General features: G+C 40.2%; 2 protein-coding genes across 3 annotated transcripts; both read left to right on the plus strand.

The window, feature by feature from the left end:
- Positions 1-525: 525 nt before the first annotated feature.
- Positions 526-8185, plus strand: gfod1 (glucose-fructose oxidoreductase domain containing 1). Its single transcript, XM_061265540.1, has 4 exons — positions 526-885; positions 960-1202; positions 6760-6953; positions 7021-8185. The coding sequence occupies exons 1-4, from the start codon at positions 855-857 to the stop codon at positions 7759-7761; spliced, it is 1209 nt and encodes a 402-aa protein (XP_061121524.1). The 5' UTR covers positions 526-854; the 3' UTR covers positions 7762-8185.
- A 2091-nt stretch (positions 8186-10276) lies between these two features.
- LOC133143549 (kinesin-1 heavy chain-like) lies at positions 10277-19683 on the plus strand. 2 transcript variants are annotated; one of them, XM_061265530.1, is made up of 26 exons: positions 10277-10887; positions 11660-11747; positions 11816-11889; positions 11973-12077; positions 12142-12190; positions 12298-12353; positions 12703-12790; positions 13136-13260; positions 13354-13458; positions 13523-13668; positions 13856-14004; positions 14474-14673; positions 14943-15011; positions 15096-15302; positions 15388-15531; positions 15602-15790; positions 15912-16029; positions 16269-16312; positions 16379-16488; positions 16564-16665; positions 16742-16802; positions 17075-17146; positions 17803-17907; positions 18208-18421; positions 18569-18674; positions 18899-19683. In XM_061265530.1, exons 1-26 carry the CDS (start codon positions 10762-10764, stop codon positions 18903-18905), a joined length of 2859 nt encoding a protein of 952 aa, XP_061121514.1. In that variant the 5' UTR covers positions 10277-10761; the 3' UTR covers positions 18906-19683. The 2 variants fall into 2 exon arrangements, with proteins under 2 accessions (XP_061121514.1, XP_061121513.1); XM_061265529.1 differs by having other exon boundaries at positions 10278-10887; positions 16269-16318.
- The last annotated feature ends 846 nt before the right edge of the window (positions 19684-20529 follow it).

The raw sequence follows: 20529 nt of genomic DNA on the forward strand, positions 1-20529 counted from the left end.
CATAGGTAGGCTTAATAGATAGTAAAAATGGTAAGTCCTTAATTTGCGCTTTTCAAATGGTTTATTTTATCAGGAAGCTGAAGGGTTAAAACAAGCGGCGGCGTAAGGTGTCAAGTACGCATAAACGGGAACTCATAAGGACGGTCTCAAAAAGTAAAAGAAAAGATAATTCTACTTCCGCCTTTAGTCCAGTAATCTCACTTCAGATAAATTTTGATGTCTAAGGTGTCTAACATAAGTATTTTATTATTTCTATTGTACATGTTGCGTTGTTTGGCAAAATCATATTTATACTCAAGCAGCTGGGGGGAAAATACATTAAAAGCTATATGCTGACTAATCAAGAATAAAATTAACTCTCTAATAAAATAATATTAACTTTTTGGAGGTAATATGTGTAAGAGAGCTGCATTGATTTGAGTGAGAGGAGCGAGCAGAAACTCTGCTTCAATTCCGGAAAGCCCTTTGGATGTTTATTCTGAAAGGGCAGCACCAGCAAATTCCGGTAAGTAAAGTATACTTGATGATCATTTCAAAGCCGCAACATCGCTCTCCTGCTACTTACCTACCTCCGCCTCTTCTGAATGATCCTTTTAAGGAGAAGACGCTCGATTACATCACAATTACGACATATTTGACGACTTTGCATTCCGCTTCATTGTGCGTTTTTGGTGACAAGGTGGAAGCAGTCTGGTGCAGTCCGTCGGACGGACGCGCTTATCGCCGCATTGGTGCGTTTCTATTTTGACACCACGCGAGGAGGTGCGGACTGGTGGTTTTTTATCGACTGGTTTATTTCCAGCCGGATATTTATGGTGATTGATTAATCCGCCGATCTGGTATCCGGCGGGGCAATGCAGCACGGCGACGGGTGCTTATCTGCAGGTGGATGGCCAACCTGACGCAAAGCTTCTGCAGAAGCACAGCCGGATCTTTTTAAAGCCGAATCATGCTTCCAGGGGTAGGCGTGTTCGGCACCAGCCTGACCACCAGGGTGATCATCCCGCTGTTGAAGAATGAGGGATTCGCCGTTAAAGCGCTTTGGGGCCGCACGCAGGAGGAGGCGGAGGAGCTTGCAAAGGAGATGGACGTCCCGTTTTACACCAACAGGATCGACGACGTGCTGCTGCACCAGGACGTGGATCTGGTTTGCATCAACCTGCCTCCGCCTCTGACGCGACAGATCGCCGTCAAAACCTTGGGTGAGTGGCCCGGAGGGGATGCTGAGGGGCGAGGGGGGAGGAGGATGCTGCTGCCGCTGCTGTTGCCGCTGCCGGGGGGAGTTGATTGATGCAACCACCCTGGAGCTTCACTCAGCTTGTCCAGAAAGGTGTGGCTAGGATAACGTTTGATATAGAAACATTCTGTAATCTCTTGACATGCTCCAGCAGAAGAATGTGAACTGACATCCACAGAAGAATTTGACCTACTAACACTAGTTGTTACATTTTGAATTATGCAGATTCATATCCAGCAACACAACATTTCTGAATGGAGTTGCCACTTTTACTTTGTGCAACAACATGCAATGTGTACTGAAATGATGCAGCGTAATTAAGAAGAGGCAGAGAAGGTCCCCAACTATTCTCCAATAATAGTCATCCTTCTCACAAAAGAGGAAATATGATCATCGTGAATAGTTTTTATCGTGTGTGTGCTGTCATATGAAGGGCACTCATGAAATACATCTTGTGACTCCAGGCAATGTGAAAATTACCCAGCTCCTTTAAATCAGATGACTTTGTTTGGACACACACACACACACACACACAGTCAGGCATGTGATTTCAGCATGAACTGCAAGTTATGTTGGCTGCGTCATTTGGAAATTCAATTTAGATCAGCGGCAGCATGAGAGTGTTTAAAAAATTAAAAAAAAGGTTCCGCTTTGGCACTTGGTGCATTCCCACACTGAAGCCTTGTTGACTTGAGTTAAACACTGCCGAGTGCCAACACAAGTGACGTCGAATAGGCCCGGCGTATCCCGTCGCTACACTTAGGTCAATATCTTCAGTGCATTAAATCACATCCTGGCTAGACTAACATCTGCTCATGCCAGCACAACATAAAATGAGATTTATTGGGTGTCATTATGGGGATTCTTACTGATACTGTGTTGCGCAACCTTGCTGATCATGAGCCTGATTATCAGTCATGTCTGTGAACTTGAGTCAAACAGCAACATGTCAATGGCCATTCTTTTCCTTCACTTCCTCCCTGCTCATTTCCTCACAGCTTTTTTTGGGAGAGCACTGAACGGAAAGCCTGTCCAGTCCTCTTTACATTTTGTACGATAACAAAATCATGTTCAGGGGTCAGACCTAGAGTTCATCGTTTATTGGGCCATCAGTGGAGGTGACCAACGTGTTCCACACGCTGTTCAAGTTCTACTGGGCTGGGTTTCTCCTCTCAACAAACCGGTCGATCTTGTCCAACAACATCTCTCCTTCCATTGGGATCTCTGACTTTTTTATTCTCTCTCCTCATTACTATGACATTCCTGGAAGCTCTGATGTCACACAAGCTTTTTGTGCGTGTTCAAAGATTAACCTTAGAAAATATATGTGAGTTGGTTGTATTTTGGAATCAGAGTACTGAAGTGTAACACACAGAAGAAAAAAAGAAGTGTCAGGTGTTGTTTCTGCCGTTTTGATTCTGCGGGCTGAAGGAGGAAGTAGCGTGGCCTTTCAGTGGTGTGTGTGTAGTAGTACGCAACAGACTTTTCCACAACACTCATTCATTCAGTCATTCCATAGCCTGAAAAATTTCCAGAATTGTGTCATTTGAGAAATTGTGAGGATACATTTTGCAATTCTGCTCAGTGAACTCACCACTAAGCTGTTTCCATTAATTTGAATGCGTCAGGGGCAGAAAGAACTTCCGGTAACCTTTTTAAATGATTGACGCATGATTCACCTCTTTGTCATGTATTAATGGAAAGGAATCAAATCAATTGAGTAAATGAGGCAGATTATTGCTTTGCTTCCACTAAAAAAAAAAAAAAAAGTATGGCTGATTTTGTTAAACACATAATGTTACTTTCCCAAAAAGCTGTTTCTGTTTGACATGCAAATGTTTATACACACTATCCGCTCAAAGACACCTGCTCTGAAGACTACCCAAAGAGCTATTTATAATCTGGCCGCAAAGGGCAAGGAGGTGTCATCATAAATACGCGTCCTGACTGCAGATGGTGTTGTGCAATCACACTTCCGACCGGTGATGAGGTTGCTGGCAGAGAATTGAAACTCTTTTACACACGGTGAATTCACATCCAGTGGAATTTCCCAGTATACCCTTTACATTATATTTTATTTTGTATTATTTTTTATTTTATTCAATTTTATTTCATTTTATTCTATTTTATTTCATTTTATTTTGTTATTTCATTTCAATTCACACCAAAACATACAGTGGAATTTCCCATTTTACCCTTTACATGTTTATTTGCCTGACTTTGACATTTACCGGTAATTTCATTTTGAGGATTTTAACTCAAAGCAAAGGAGGAGACTAGCTCGCGGTAGTAATGTAAATTTCTCACTGGCTCACTCACGTTCATGTTCTCCGAGTCGTCTATTTTCATGCTAATGGCTGCTCTGGGAGCATGCTCGCCAAAGAGCCCAGAGACGGAGAAAATGATGATGGAGTGACAACGAGTAGTAAAGAGGAGAAAGCGTTGGCTTCCTGTGAAATTGCTTTTGTCCGTTTGATGAATGGCTGAGCAGGGGCTGCTCTTTCAGCCAGCCTGACAAGTGAACATTATTGTATGAAGTAGAAAACCTCCCGATGGCCGCCCCCTCTAAGCTTTGCCTTTCTTTACCGTGGAGCTACGAGAAGGAAATGTTAGGTATGGTGGTGAACTTGGGGCTTTTCTGGTTGAGGGATCTCATTGTGCTACTAAATACTGAGTCTGAGGGTCCAACAGGGAGTGTGTGTTTTTTTATGGAACCATTAGAATTGTAGTTCATAGTCTGATCACAGATCGCCAAGGTCACTTGAGTTGCTTTCAACTTATTTCTAACAGAACAACACTCGAAATGTAAGGCAAAGTTTTTTTTTATTTGGCCACGTTGGGCCGGAAGGACAATTCGTGTTACACGAGTGAAGAAAACAAAAATCATTTTTAGAATTGTTCTGTGCAAAGTAAAGCTTCCCATCCACGACAGGAAATTGTATCTGAGGCCCGTTTCATTTCCTCTACGGTGATGAAAACTTTTTTCATTCAATATAACCTCTCATACCTGACATGGAGAGAAGAGACGGAGAATTCATATCTCTTTCCGTCCTCCTTCTCGTGCATGAGTCAAGCTTTGGTGTTGTTCTGTCTGGCCGTGAATAAATTCCAGCTCCCTGCCATGACTCATCCATTGTCTGGACTTCTATTGTGTAAGATAAGAAACAAAAACATCTGAACCAAAAAGTCAAGTCTTGATTCACAAGACTGAACCCTCAGTCTTGCACTTTTATATTAGGAAAATAAAGTATGTACAGTATCGCTACGGCTATCTCTCCACAAACAGTTTGGACAAGAACGAGTTTTGCAGAATATAAATAGAGTGTATTTATTTTTCTTATTGGGGGGTGGGTGCAAATTTAGGGGGAAAGAAATCCTGGAAAAATCTGAAAATACCAAGCATATTTCAGGGGAGGCAGTGCCCACAAGGGCCCCCTTTTAGCTCCGTCAGTGCTACGACGCTACCCAAGGTGTTCCATCACCATGACAACACTCCAGATTTTACCAAGCAGCAATTTGTGCTCTCCTCTTTGGAAAAGTTCATCTGTCAGAAATGAGCCTCACGTCAAGCTATCTAGGACAGGCGCCACGGGCCCCATGGTGAAGATGTCACGCAGCTTCTCTAGGATGTTCACGGTTATTAGTTTACTGTGATTGGTAATGCTGGCTTGTCGTCTTTAATTACCATATCAGATTGGGTCTGTTCTCTTCGGTGTCACATCAGCGTTGGGTCTCAAGGATAATTTTATGTTAAATTACTTCAATTTATCTTCTGAATGAATCACTCAGAACCTAAAGAAACTCAATTGGTTGTTCAGCTCCTTTCCAAATTGGTTTTGCATTGGAACGATTGGGGCATTTCTTCTTCTGTTATCCGTTAAGTCAGGTGAATAAATTGGAATTTATTCTGGTGCGCTGAACATTGATTTGAAGTTAGATTCTCTGACCTCAACCAGTGCTCTGAAATATAATTGGCTAGCTGAGCTGTGTATTGATAATTTCATGGCACTGTCTCTGGTGCTGAAGTAAGGAATTGTCCATGCATGTTTAATTCTTCTTGTGACTACTCATGCACAAGATTGACTATTTCAAAGGCACATTTTATGATCACATATTTTGTCAAAACCAATTATTATTTGTGATTTTGCTTTGACTCTATCAGTTTGTCTTTCAGTTTCTATTCTGCCTCAATTAAATGGTACTGTAATTATCGAGACTCAAGGGACACACTGCGTTCCGATTAATGAATCAGCACATCAATCTCCACCAACAATTATGCAAATTTGCCTCGGTCATATTTAATTTGCAAGAAGAAAAAAAGACGTGTGTCATTTTGTTATGCTCGGCCTCAACCCGATAAAGGCGCACGAATGCGATCATAACATATTTCACTGATATGTCGAAGGCGGTGAGCGCCAGCGTGCTGATTAGGCTGCAGTTCAGAATGTGTGTGTCTGTGCGAGAGTGATTACAAAGCAGGACTTGCAGCCCGGCAGTTAATTAAACCCCAGGCGGATTCAAGACCGCAGGGGGTTCCAAGCCGATAACATACTGCATGACATATAGGGCTGTCACCATCAAATATTTTTAGACTCAAATATTCTATTATTCCATCGTATTAATTGAAGGGTTCAACCTTCCCTTCCTGCCTAGCAACCCAGGTGGTCTGGATGGAAGCCTGCAGAGTCAGCCTTTACTTGGAATGACGCAGCTGCTCTCCCTTGTGATTTGGAATCTGCAGCTTCCCTTGAAACAAGCGCTCTCAGTCTTCCCTGCTGCTTACTTGGTACCAATTTATAAATGTTGCATGTAAAACCTAATAGTAGATCCAAATTTTTTTTTTGACTTAATTTGAGCAATATGTAAACTCCATCATCATATTTGCTTATCCTCGTTATGCTAATCTAATATTTTTCCATTTCTGTGAGTCATTCAAGTCTCATCTTGTTGTGCAGTTTACAGTACGTCCTGTCTCTAAATTATTGATGATAAGGGAACGAGCTGTAGTGCTTCGTTTTTTTTTTCTGCTCCATTACGATCCTCCCGCTACTTTGAAATGTCACGTGGCGTCAGCATATCAAACACACCCTGACAGAAATTCAGTAGTGAGGTGTAAAAAATCTTTTGACATGTATCAGGACACAATTCTCATTGCTTTCTGTTTTTGGGGTTTATCAAAAAAAATAAAAATTGAATCACTCAAATGAATGCATCTTTTAGTGCTTTGCTAACCAACAGGGATGTGTGTATTTTGTGTGTCTGCGAGGGTTGGGTGGTGCTTGCTGGGTCGGTTCGCCCTCTGAATATCTCAGATCTGGGTCAAAGGGATTACTTTCCATTCTTCTAATGACAGATTAGAATGGGAAGTTTCACTTTCACAACTAGCACCCATGCCCCGCCCCCCAAACTGTGAATCAGCTACTGCTGTTTGATGCACACACACAAATGAAAACCCAACCAAGCTCACCAAAAGTCTGAAAATTGTCAACCAAAATTGAAGTCTTTGGTTCATTTGTTTGCAGGTATTGGAAAGAACGTGATTTGTGATAGGACAGCCACGCCTTTGGATGCTTTCCGGATGATGTCTGCAGCCCAGTACTACCCTAAGCTGCTGAGCATCATGGGAAATGTCCTCCGCTTCTTGCCAGCCTTTGTTCGAATGAAGGCGCTGTTGGAGGAAGGCTACATAGGCGAGCTTCTGGTTTGTGAGGCGCAGGTATGATCAAACTGAAATCAACCCCGAGTTCACAAATACAAAATACAAATTCTGGTTTCATTTGAAGGTCCACAGTGGCAGTCTCCTAGGGAAGAAATACAACTGGAGCTGCGATGACCTCATGGGTGGTGGCGGCTTGCATTCAGTTGGCAGTTACATCATCGACCTGCTAACTTTCCTGACAGGCCAACGTGCGGCTAAAGTCCACGGCTTCCTCAAGACCTTCGTCAAACAGACGGACCACATCCGAGGCATCCGTCAGATCACCAGCGACGACTTCTGCACCTTCCAGATGGTGCTTGAAGGCGGGGCCTGCTGCACCGTCACCCTCAACTTCAACGTCCCCGGAGAATTTCGACAAGAGGTGATCATCGTCGGAACAGTTGGGAGGTTATCCGTCATGGGGACGGACTTGTATGGACAAAAGAACGACGGTAGCGGAGGAACCGGGGGAGGCCCGGAACTTCTTCTCAAAGACTCCACATCTCTTGAAAATGCTTCGTTACCAGATAAAGCCTTCAGTGACATCCCTTCTCCGTATCTCACCGGAATGATCCGAATGATCCAGGCGGTTCGGCAGGCCTTTCAGGACCAGGACGATCGGCGGACGTGGGACGGTAGGCCTTTAACCATGGCCGCCACTTTTGAGGATTGTCTTTATGCTCTCTGCGTGGTGGACACCATCAAGAAATCCAACCAATGTGGCGAGTGGCAGAACATTGTGGTGATGACGGAAGAACCAGAAGTCAACCCGGCTTATTTAATCAGCGAGGCTATGCGTCGGAGTCGGATGTCACTCTACTGTTAGGATTCAGGCGAGGTAAAGAATCGATCCGATCCGAACGGACTTATCTGACCTCGTTTGGTGCTGTCAAATCTGTAGTGTTGCTTTTACCCGCCAAATCAACTCCATTGATAGTGTTTCTACCCTAAACAATGATCAAATCTTTATTTATATGGAGGGAGTCCGTCCTTGTCCAAGTCCAACTACTGCTATTGAGTTGTTCTTTACCAGAAAGGTATTGTGCTTCTCATCTCCTGAAATGGTCTGGAAGAAAGCAACACACACACACTGTGAGTTTGTGTGAAGCCAGCCAAGGATAAAAATGTAAGTGCTGCTGTAAAGTTGCTTTAATACAATATACTTGGAAAGTTTACCATGTGAATGTGCTTCAGGCAGTTTTTCTCCGCCTGTCCTTTTTTTTGTGTGATGCAACAGAGAGGGGGGGGGGGGGGGGGTCGATAGTTTGGCTGGTGGGTTACCTAGTGAGCTTTAAAGTCTCATTGTGCAGTTTTTATAAAACCATTTAGATGCTGTAAGATTCTGAATGGGGGAAAAAAAACGGGCACATTTTTGCACTCAAGTACAGTCGCGAAATGGATCGGTAATTATGTTTTATGCATTCATCATATGCGGAGGTATTAAACGCTATTTTGCTCTGTTGCCTCGTCTTCCGGAAAAATGTGAACGGCAAACAGAACTTTGTGGGTTTTTTTTAGTTGTGTAAACACCGTTTCATGTGATTCTTCCAGAATTCCAGATATGACTGGCGGTTTTCCAATGATAAGGTTCTTCCACAACAACACAAAAAACTGTGTATGGAATTAAATACCCACACTTGATTAGTTGACTGTGAAGAATTTTGTTGATCACATTTATTCGTGATCAATCACAAAATGCACTACTTGGCTGCAACCAACAGAAACTCAATGTTGATGTTCATTTTCCCCCCAAAAGTCGATCAAGGAAATGTGGCCAAATATTGTAGTTCTGTTTTTAATATTTTTTATTCTAACTTAATTTTACCATTACAATCTTAGCCATCTTTTTTTAATGTTGTCTTTACTGTAAAACTCAGAAGCTAAAAATGTTACTTTTATTTGTCTCACTTCCTCTGTATGGTTTCATTTTACATCATTTTACCGATGTAACAACTACTGAAAATGTACATATGGTTACATTATCAATGGAACAATGTTGTTCTGAATAAGAAGTACTGTATGTATTTTATTTGTACAAAATAATTAGTAATAATAACTGGAATCTGTTTTCATGAGTATTGCCAGGTATTTATTGTTTGTTTGCTGTATGCTGCTGAAACTTCATGGACTGACATGCAGTGTACAGGATGTGGGACAATATAAACTGGGCCCTATATTTCCCGTCCATAAAATAGAATTGTTTGAAACACCCTGGTCTTTAAGGCGTGTTTTTTTTTTTACACATTCACACTTAAACAATTGCAGAGTTTTTTTTTATTTATTTGTTATGTGCTTCAGCCCAATGTTTATTTATACATGGTCATGAATTTTAAGATTTTTTTTTTTTCACCACGTTACTATCTGCTGGCTCTGGCGAGGTACTGCCCCACTGGTACTGTTGTGATTAAAAAAAAAAAACTAATTAGATGTGTCTAGAAAGGGTTCAACTTGTTCATTTGGAAAACAAAGAAGCTCAATGGAAATGCTTCTTTAGTGGCAGAAAGTGTTACTTAGCAACTAAAAGCCCTGTTGCTGGTTTATCCCCCCCCCCCCTTTTTTTACGCACATAGTAACCCTACCCTCAGAAGGTAACCAAGGCAACCGTTTTAATAAGTGTGTAAAGAGGAACACTTGCTATGTTTAGCTTTTAATATCAATAAACAAATATCCACTTTGATATCCGAATTATATGTTGCTCTCTTATGCAAATTGATAGCTCTCCATAAAGTGAAATTTGTTAATTTCTCTATGGTAAAAAAAATATTTTGAATCCAATATTGACTATATTATATATTGCTAAACATGATTAATTGCAAAAAGTATGTTATATTTGTTGGATGGGATTTGGCTCATAAAATGTGACGGGCTTTGCTGACCTCTAGTGGCTTGTTTTGATATTGCAGAAGAGTCCAATTTTGATTAAAATGCCACTTAATTTCACTGTCCTTCACGTCATCTAAAATATAATTTTATAATACACTTTGGTATATATTTACTTGACTTTTATTACAGGCACTCATACAAGAAAACGCTAATAGTGCTGACTTTATTTAAAATTAAGAATAATTGCCCCATTATAATGTATTTAATGTATAATCTGTGAATCAATCATATGCTTGATATTACATTAAAAGTCAGACATTTTGTAGATGCAAACCACTTGGCCACATGATGACTTCATAACATGCTTCACAGTTTTAAGTTCCTGGAATTCTGGAACAGAAAATACAGAAATAGCAGTCAACTCCAACAGCTATCTCGTGTTTGATGCATACCATCAGTGAGTGTTTGAAAAAAAAAAATGGTTGCATCATTCCACAATTAGACAATGCCTTTACTATTCTTGCAGCTCATATGATGTATTTGCTATTTATGCAATCATATACTTGTTTTACAAAATATGCAGCTACTGAAGTACAAATGAGCATGAAACAATTATTATGATTTTTTATATAAGGCATAATCAATTAATAGCATTCGAAACCTTGACCTCAAAGCTCCATAATAGAAACTGAGGTTGAATCTCATGATCCTCACATCCTGTGACTCCCAACCATTTTACAGTATGATCCCACCCTGATCACTACTGCATTTGTTTCCACTGCAAGCGAGTGTAGCTCCGATTCCACCCATTGGATATCTCCTGCATCTGAATCTTTTTTAAATTGTATTTATTTATTTATTATTTATTTACTGATGTCAACTTGCAGAGGACTACTATCTGAGACTCTCCTAGGAAGTCATTTGTTAGCTGTGCTGTAGGGCTGTGGCCTTCTCTCAGCAGTAACTGCACCACGGCGCTCTCCATCCTTCCAAGGCGGTGGAGATGGCGGACCCGTCGGAGTGCAGTATCAAGGTGGTGTGTCGTTTCAGGCCGCTGAATAAATCCGAGGTCGCCCGTGGAGACAAATACATCCCGAAGTTTCAAGGGGAGGACTGTGTGCAAATCGCGGTGAGTAGGTGACACTATTCCAACCTCTTTGCTTTCAGACTTGATAATATTATTTTTTTATATTCATCTAAAATAAACACAGCTAAGGAATAAAAACCTAACCACTTTATACTGTATTTCCGCCTCACCGTCAAAGCTACTTCGAATTTTGGCTTAGCTTGCAAATTTGACCCCTGCCAACATTTTACTTGATCTCTAATGATTCATTATTCCTCAATTAGATTACAGCAAAGTATACGCATGGTCCTCTCTCAAGTGCCCTTAAGTGGGCCATTTAACTATGAAACATTAAATGACTTGGCTTATATTCATTTTGGTGCTCCCCAGGGTTCTGTTTTAAGCCCCATGCAATTATTTAGTTAAGTAAATCACATTCACTGACTAAAATTATTACCAATGCATTTTTATTTTCTAAATCGACTGTCATGGAAGAGCTGGACCCAGCTAAATCCTATATTATTATAGTGATCATTTAAAATCTAAATGAATGCTACCAGGTTTGGCATCACACAGTGTTTGAGCTGCTGTTTGAAGTCAATAGTGGAAGCAAGAAAAGCATGTGTTGCTATGTGCCGCACTTATGGAATGTTTTGCCTTAAGAAATCACACATGCTGAGTCACTGCCCAGTTTAAATCCCCTCCTATGACACCCTTAATACAAAGAAACTATTGAGTCTTGATTATAATCACTTTCTTTCCGTTTTTTTTTTCATTTTAATATCCTTCTTGCTTAATATGCTGTACAATTTAATATGCATAATATTGTTTCCAGGGTAAACCCTATTACTTTGACCGGGTATTCCAGTCCAATACTACTCAGGAGCAATTCTACAATGCAGTGGCTCAGAAGATTGTCAAAGGTAAGCAGTTGTTCTATTGGTGTAAATACACAAAGTGCAAGTATTCACTCCAGTCTGGATGACTCTAGATGTCCTTGGGGGCTACAATGGCACAATATTTGCCTACGGACAGACATCCTCTGGTAAAACACACACAATGGAGGTAATACGTCACCGCATGATGATGTCATTTCGGTCACAGAATTGCAATTGTTATGTGGTTGTATATTTTGCTTTCTACGAAAGGGCAATCTCCATGACGGTGACATGATGGGAATCATTCCTAGAATTGTCTGTGACGTCTTTAATTATATTTATTCTATGGATGAGAACCTGGAGTTTCACATCAAAGTAGGTTTAATGGAGGATTAAATTATTTGTTGATAACATCTCATGAAAGACATTTGATTTACAGGTTTCTTATTTTGAAGTCTATCTGGACAAAATCAAAGACTTGTTGGATGGTATGAATAACTTAATTAATGCTTAAACAGCATTCCATAATGATTTCACATTTTTGCCCTGAATGCAAATGGCATGATTGATAAATGACCTTTTTCTTCCTCCACAGTAACAAAGACCAACCTTTCAGTCCATGAAGATAAAAACAGAGTGCCCTATGTAAAGGTAAAATGTGTGTGGTTATTTCTATAAGGTAAGCAAAATAAATGTCACCACAAATTGGAATGAAAACTTTCAGAATACAGCCATAGCAGCATATTCTTTTAAAATATTCTTAGAATATAAATAGTGCAGTAGAATGAAATAATGAGTCACATGAGAATTTTATTTTATTTTATTCTATTGCTATAGTAACAACAATTTGCTTCTTCATGTTGTCTTTGACAAGCGTCGTTCAGACACAATATGGTCGGTCACGGTTTCAAGTCAGATAAGTACTCCTCTGTAAAGCCAGCCTGCTAAAGGGGTTCTTGAACACGCCTCCCTGTGCCTTGTGATGTGAATGTGTCTCCAGGGGTGTACCGAGCGCTTCGTGTGCAGTCCCGAAGAAGTCATGGACGCCATTGATGAAGGCAAAAACAGCAGAAGCGTGGCTGTCACAAGTGAGTGTGGTGCTGCTTTCTCTCATGGGTTTGACCTCGCCGGGTCTCCTGACTTCTCCCCGCCAGATAAGCACTCAGTGCACGACTCCTATTAAAGTAGACTCCACTAACACATAAAAAAAATTCCCTGTGCCAAAGTGTCATCTTGTGGCGAGATTCATTCGGACAAAACTAGTGCTTTGGCACCGCCCCGTGGCATCTTATTGCCAAGATACTGCGTTGAAGTGATTTCAAAAGTAATGATTTGCTGTCATTTTGTAACATTCATTATTTGAAATCTTTTGCGGGGAGTGCTTGGGTCCCGGCAAGATGACGCTAAAGCACTACTTTTTATTTCTTCGTCAGACATGAATGAGCACAGTTCAAGGAGTCACAGCATCTTCCAAATTAGCATCAAACAGGAGCATACTCAGACAGAGCAGAAACTCATCAGCAAACTCTACCTTGTTGATCTGGCTGGGAGTGAAAAAGTAGGAACCTCTTTTTTTTTTTCACTCATCATCATTTTGTTCTTTAGAGGAGCTGTGAAGAAAAAAACGATCTGGTTGTTATGTTGGTCCCAGGTGGGTAAAACCGGAGCAGAGGGTACAGTGCTGGATGAAGCCAAGATGATCAACAAGTCCCTGTCTTCACTTGGAAATGTTATTTCAGCACTAGCCGAAGGCTCGGTAAGTTATTTTGATTTAATTTATACATTTTAATAAATAAGTACTCATGTTTTTTTTTTGCCAGGCGTATGTGCCATACAGAGACAGTAAAATGACCAGAATCCTGCAAGACTCCCTTGGAGGGAATTGTCGGACCACCATGGTCATCTGTTGTTCACCCTCTTCCTATAATGATGCTGAGACTCGGTCTACACTGCTGTTTGGACAAAGGTCACATCACGTTATTCCCCCTGGCACCAACTCGATTTTTTTTCATATTTCGTTTTTTATTTGTCTTATGCTGTTTTGTTAAGGTGTTGCATATCTATGATTGTGTCTATAATTTGAAGTTCTCCACCAGAATGCCCGTTTTTTTTTTTTTTTGTGTGTGTGTGTGTGTGTGTGTGTGTGTGACCAGGGCCAAGACTATCAAGAACACAGTGATTCTGAATGTGGAGCTGACTGCGGAGCAGTGGAAAAGCAAATTTGAAAAAGAGAAAGAAAAAAACAAGGTACTGAGAACAAGCGTAACCTGGCTGGAAACGGAAATCAACCGATGGAGGAAGGGTGAGATGGTTTATTTATTTATTTATTTATTTATTTATTTATTTATTTATTTATTTATTTATTTATTTATTTATTTATTTATTTATTTATTTATTTATTTATTTATTTATTTATTTATTTATTTATTTATTTATTTATTTATTTATTTATTTATTTATTTATTTATTAAAATATATTTTTATTTCTTTTCATTGATTTTTATTTGTTTATTTATTTATTTTTCCACACTAGCCTGAGGCGACAATTTGTATTTTTTAAGAGCTACATCAGAGAGAAAAAATGGTAGAAAATATTCTCAAAAATGTTTCCATATGAAATAACTTCAAAAAAATGAATCTGTTTCTATTATTTAAAAAATATGTATTACCTATTCAGGCAGATTCTTCCTCATATACGAACAATTATTTTGTTATTCTGTTATTTTGAATGAAGTAATTTTTGTGTGCTTCATGTCTGTTTTTTCGAACAGGTGAGAGTGTGCCAGTGGAGGAACAATTTGACAAGGAGAAGGCCAAAGAGGAGGCCAAGGTTGCAGATGTCGTTCCCAACGATAAGACGGAAGCAGCACCAGCAGCACCGAGTGGCTTTCCTGGCGTCAAACTCACGCCGGCTGAGACGGGACATTACGAGGCAGAGATGGCAAAGCTCTATAAGCAGATGGACGACAAGGTAATTGATACTCTCCTCAATTCAATATTATTAACCACATTTTTAAGTCACTGATGGTGCCCACTGGTCTGAAGGTAAGTTCATTTGAGGCTCATCCTGAAATGTGACCTTTTCATTTTACCCCATGGAAAATCTGTATTTCAAAAAAACTGTAATACATTTCGAATGATTGTGCCTCTTCATTTTTGACCAGCAGATGTCTCTTTTGGACACTTTCATTACAAAATTAGCAGTGATCATCTTGTCCATTCATCCTTCACCTCTTCCAGGACGAGGAGATTAATCAACAGTCTCAAATGGTGGAGACACTTTCGGAGCGATTGTTGGACCAGGAGGAGGTGAGAAGCCCGCCTCGAATTGTCTTAACTGTATTAGCAAACGCAACCAAGCAAGCAATGACGTTCTTATTTCTTTGCGTTAAGCTCCTCGCCTCTTCCCGGCGGGACCACGACAGCTTGCAGACGGAGCTGAAACGTCTGCTGACAGAGAACGAAGCTTCCAAGGAAGAGGTGAAGGAGGTGCTACAAGCCCTGGAAGAGCTCGCTGTCAACTACGACCTCAAAAGCCAGGAGGTCGAGAACAAAACACAGGAGTTTGAGGCCCTCAGTGAGGAACTGAATGAAAAATCTGCAAGTATTTCATCATTGCAACCAAATTGTGGAGATAATAACTAAAACTCATGAAACTGGGGTTCTGTGTTTTGTTTTTTTCCAGACCTCTCTGGCCTCAATCGACTGCGAGCTCCAGAAGCTGAAAGAGATGACCAACCACCAGAAGAAAAGAATGGCAGAAATGATGACATCATTACTGAAGGACCTAACAGAGATAGGCTTGGCGGTGGGAAGTAATGACATTAAGGTAAAAATTAAACCCAATCCGTCCAAGCGCTGATCAATATTTCACATGATCTTTATTTACGGCCCACCAGCAACACGAAAGCAGCGGCGTCATCGACGAGGAGTTCACGACGGTTCGACTCTACATCAGTAAGATGAAGTCGGAGGTCAAAACGATGGTGAAACGCAACAAACATCTTGAGAGCTCCCAAGCTGACAGCACCCAGAAGGTTGAAGTGACTGAGAGGGATTTAAACGCATGTCAGCTGCGGGTCTCTCAGGTAAGGATAGTTGCGTATTTGACGACACGCCGACTGCCTGCTGTGTACTCTCGTTGGATTTGTCTGAGTTTATGTTTACATTTTTTTCCATGTGTTTTTGCTTGTGCCTGTTTGTGGGCAGTATGAAGCTAAAATAAAATCCCTGACAGACAGTCTTCAGAACGTGGAGCAAAAGAAAAGACAGTTGGAGGAAAATCTGGACTCTCTTAGTGAAGAAATAGTCAGGACCAGAGCCCAAGGTGAGAATATACAATATTTTTTTTTTTATCTTCAGAAATAATTGTAATAATGAACAATAGTTATGGGAAAATTACATTTATATTAAGCTTCAAGTACAACTGGTTCATGAAGCAAATTTGAAGCTTCATTTTCCTATCACTGTTCATTGAACAGGGATTTTGTAAAAACAGATAAGAACTAGACAATTTAACAAAAATATGCATTTAATATATTTTATTTTATGTTATTTTCCCGCCAGAGAGAGTTAATGCTATGGAAAATGAGATCCAGTCTGCCAATGAAGTAAAGGTACTCTCGTTACTGCTATACGTGTTCAACTGTGTTGTTGAGCAGTTTGTTTCCATCTAGGAATCCGTAGAGAAGCAGATCCTGTCTCACAGAGAGGCCCATCAAAGACAGATCAGCAACCTGAGAGATGAACTGGACAGCAAGGACAAGCGCATCAGTGAGCTAGAGGAGTAAGAGACCATCTCCACTTTCCCGAATTTCAACCGAACATCCCGTGCTGAATACTGCTGATGTCACGTGTGCAGTGAGAACCAGGAGATCAAGCTGGAACAGGAAAGGAGGCGAGTGGAGCATGAGAAGCTGAAGGCAGTGGAACAAGAGAAGAGTCGCCAGCTACAGGAGCTCACGTAATGTCTCCGTCTCGCTTTCACCATGACGGAATTAGTCTTACTTTTAGGTCTTACGTTTATTTTCCTCCAATAGGGAGCAGCAGGATAAACGGGAGCAAACAAAGCAGGACCTGAAGGGACTGGAGGAAACTGTGGTCAGTTCATCAGTTTGCAATTTGGGCTGATATTTGAATTAACCAATTGTTTGTTGTATCAGTATTTTTTCTTCAACTCACTTTTTATTTTCGAACAAAAAAAAAACCTGCTGAGTCGACGTAACGTCTAACTTCCGCTTGCTTTTTATTCTCCTGATCCTAAAGTCAAGCGGAGTAATTACATGTTGGCTGTTTACAAAATGACAAAGACTATAAGCATGCCTTTAATCTGCATAAATCAAAATTCTTTTTTTTTTCTTTGTCTTAAACAGGGTCGAGAGCTGCAGACACTTCACAACCTCAGAAGACTTTTTGTCCAAGACTTGGTGATTAAAGTCAAAAAGGTCATAGAATTTTTTTCTTCATCAACAATAATTAACTATTCTTGCAAACTATGAAATGGTTTCTTTCAATGTATTAATCACAACCAAGCATTTCCCTTGAAACATAAATACCATTTTTGTTTACATACATTTAAATAATTTAAATCCGAATTTTAATTTGGCCAAATGATCGACTTCTACAAAGAGTTTCTGTGATGTTTGCTTTGTTTGGCGCGTGAGTAGAGGCAAATGTTTTGGCAGGAGTCAATTATTAAGGACACAACACTGCGTCATCTACAACTACACCATTTCCTTTCCAGTATTAAACACAACCCGTTTTTTTTTACTTCTAATGAGATATTGAAGCCTCATATTTATTCCTATGCTCCATTTAAATTGCACCATGATGAAAAGTTAATTAATCTGGAGGGCACAACGGCGTCTCTGAAATACATAAGTAGGCCATCGGATTCTTCAAAGGTGGCTGGCAGCTGTAAATAGGGACTTGGGCCTCTAACACAGTGCTTAGACAGAATAAATCTGGATTCATGAAAAAAAATCCATCATTCTTGACCTAAAAAAAACATAAATCCAAGTCATATTATTGTATCAACATGACTGAAAGTGGAAAACGAGTTGTGAAAATAATGAGTCCAAATTTATCGCAATTTGTGTAGAATGCCCAGGTGAGCTCAGAAGAGCGAGAAGTCAGCACTGCCCAGAAACGGAAGATCTGCTACCTGGAAAACAACTTGGAGCAGCTCACCAAAGCTCACAAACAGGTAAATAAATGACTACAAGATGGTCCACAACTTGTCCATACAGAACCGGAATCCGCTAAGCACCTCCTAGTGATGGCAAAATGAAGCTTCATGAACCACTTTTATTTTTTCACTCCTCTAGATGGCACTGTTGGGATTAATAAATGGCAAGCGTGTGTACTTCCAGCCCAATGTTGAAATATTCGTGCCGTATAGACGAGTCAAAAAAGACAGAAACTGGTTCATGAAGCAAATTTGAAGCTTCAGTATAAAGAAATACACACATCAATATCTCAATACTCTATGTTCAACTGTATGCAGCTGCTCCAAGACAATGCAGCCCTCAATTCGGCGATTCCTAAAATGGAGAAGCGCCTGCGGACCACAGTGGAACGGATCAAAGCCTTGGAGGATGCTTTGAAGGAGGCCAAAGAGAGCGCCGCTCGCGACCGTAAACGCCACGAAGAGGAAGTCGAGCGCATTAGGGAGGCCACCAAGCCCAAGAACATGGCAAGGAGAGGTTCTGCTCAAATAGGTAGGTGGAGAACCATAACAAAACAAAATACCAGAACTGTGTGATAAGGAGAGTAGCCCACATTTGGAATTTTTTTTTTGGACTAAAATAGCAATGTGTCAAACATTACTAAATACATGACTAAACTTTTCTCTGTGCCCAACCCAGCCAAGCCCATTCGACCAGGCCAGCTGCCAGGCGCCTCGCTCTTGAACCCCAATGGAAGCAGGTCCAACCTTTTGAGTTTTGGTGGCATCAAGGAAGGGGATGACAGGCAAGACAGAGAAACCACTTTTTGATTGCCTCGAAATGCATTCTGTGATATTTTTCTTGCTTCAGCCCATCATCCAGGCTTTTGGATGAATTGCTTTTGGTACCTTCTGTACAATTTATGCATACATTATCAAAATAAGACCTTGACAGACAACTTCTGTGTTTTATTATTATTATTATTTTTTTTAGTCCCTTCTTCATTTGTGTTCTTTCTTATCCCAACAGCTCGTGAAGGTCGGCTAACTGCAAAGCATGAAGATAAAGCCTCGGACACCTCCTTCTTTTTCCTTCAAAGTGTACATACTTCCTGACTGTCTGTACGAGTTGCCCTTTCAAACCTCCCCGATCTCTGTACAAACATTCTGTCCTTCAAAATACAACTGCTTTAATTTCTTTCCACATGCTGAATTACCCCTCCCAAAAATAATTAGAAAGGTAACTTTGCTCTTGAAACATCTGGGTCATAATAATAATTTGGAAGCTAACATGCATTATTGTGATATATTTAGAGGAACAATGTAGTGTTTGTGTGTGCATTTATTTATATCAAAAAAGTGCATAGGTCCAACATTGACACAGGTCTTGGAATTTTGTCCAAGATGAAACTCATACGTTTTATTTATGTACCACTGATATTATGTACATTTGCTACTTAATTGCTCGAGGTGAACTTCAATGTTTTGTATAGCCTGACTGTTTTCCATGGAGATGTTGCTGTGTTACTGGATTAGCTCACTGAATCATTCATGATGATCCTTCTTGGATGTGAAACACCCCGTCGTGTTGCCAAATACTGTGTAGGCATGCTGTCAACTGTCAAGATGGGTGAGCCTATTTGCATTTGATTTTTTTTTTTAAATGTAAAGCAATGCAAATTACAAAAAAAAAAATATGGTTACATCATATGTTAACGAGCCTTAAAGTCAGCTGAGCACCAGTCATCTGTTAGTGGAAAGTTTGCGGTGTGACCAGAGTGCTACTGAATAAAAACAAAGAGAAAGAACTGTTAATGGTTAGACTGGCTTGCAAAGCTCCTTGGTGGCTTCATCCACATGACAGACCCGTTGTGGAAGCTGCAAACCTGCATAATGGGTTAAGCGACACGTAAAACACGCCACAATTACCTCCGGAAATCGAATGAAGCCACTGTCAAAATAAAATAACAGGGAAACGTCGGATAACGTGTTTTGTCAAGACCATAATACGATATTGTGAGTATCCTTTGGCCTACTAGTACGACTTTGAGCTGAATTTGAAGGATATCCAATAAACGCTCAAATAGCTTGGAATAAATGTGCATACTGTTTTAAGCATTTTATAAATATCCAATCTTATTTATACATGCACTTTTGCCCAAGTGGACCGACTTTGGCAATCTTAATAGGACGGCTTCATGTAATAGTAAGGCAAAACTGTTCACTATTTTACTTGTAACATGTATCTCTACAAGTGGTTACCAAGCTAGTCTAATGGTAAAGCAAGAGTTACTGCCCAAGTACAGTTCAGTTGTATTTAACTTTTATATCCAATACAATTCCACTAAAACTTTGGGAACTACGTATTTTTATAATGAGGCACGTTTTTTTTTTTTTTTTAAATTAATCAACCTCTTAAAATAATGGCCTCAGTCATATTTTGACTTCTGCCACCTCTGTTAAAATCTGTTACATGATGTGAATGACAAAATAGAGGTTTATAATTTATTTTTCATTTGACTCCACTAGGTCGACCCCTGAATGAAAAGGATGAAATCAATAGTAAAAAAAAAAAAGTTTTCTCCCACTGACGCTTTATAAACAAGCTCTTATTGTGAAGGTAGTAACCGGATACGATCAGCGTCGCTACATCTAACTTGC

Source organism: Syngnathus typhle, linkage group LG19, assembly GCF_033458585.1.
Source record: "Syngnathus typhle isolate RoL2023-S1 ecotype Sweden linkage group LG19, RoL_Styp_1.0, whole genome shotgun sequence".
NCBI lineage: Eukaryota > Metazoa > Chordata > Actinopteri > Syngnathiformes > Syngnathidae > Syngnathus > Syngnathus typhle.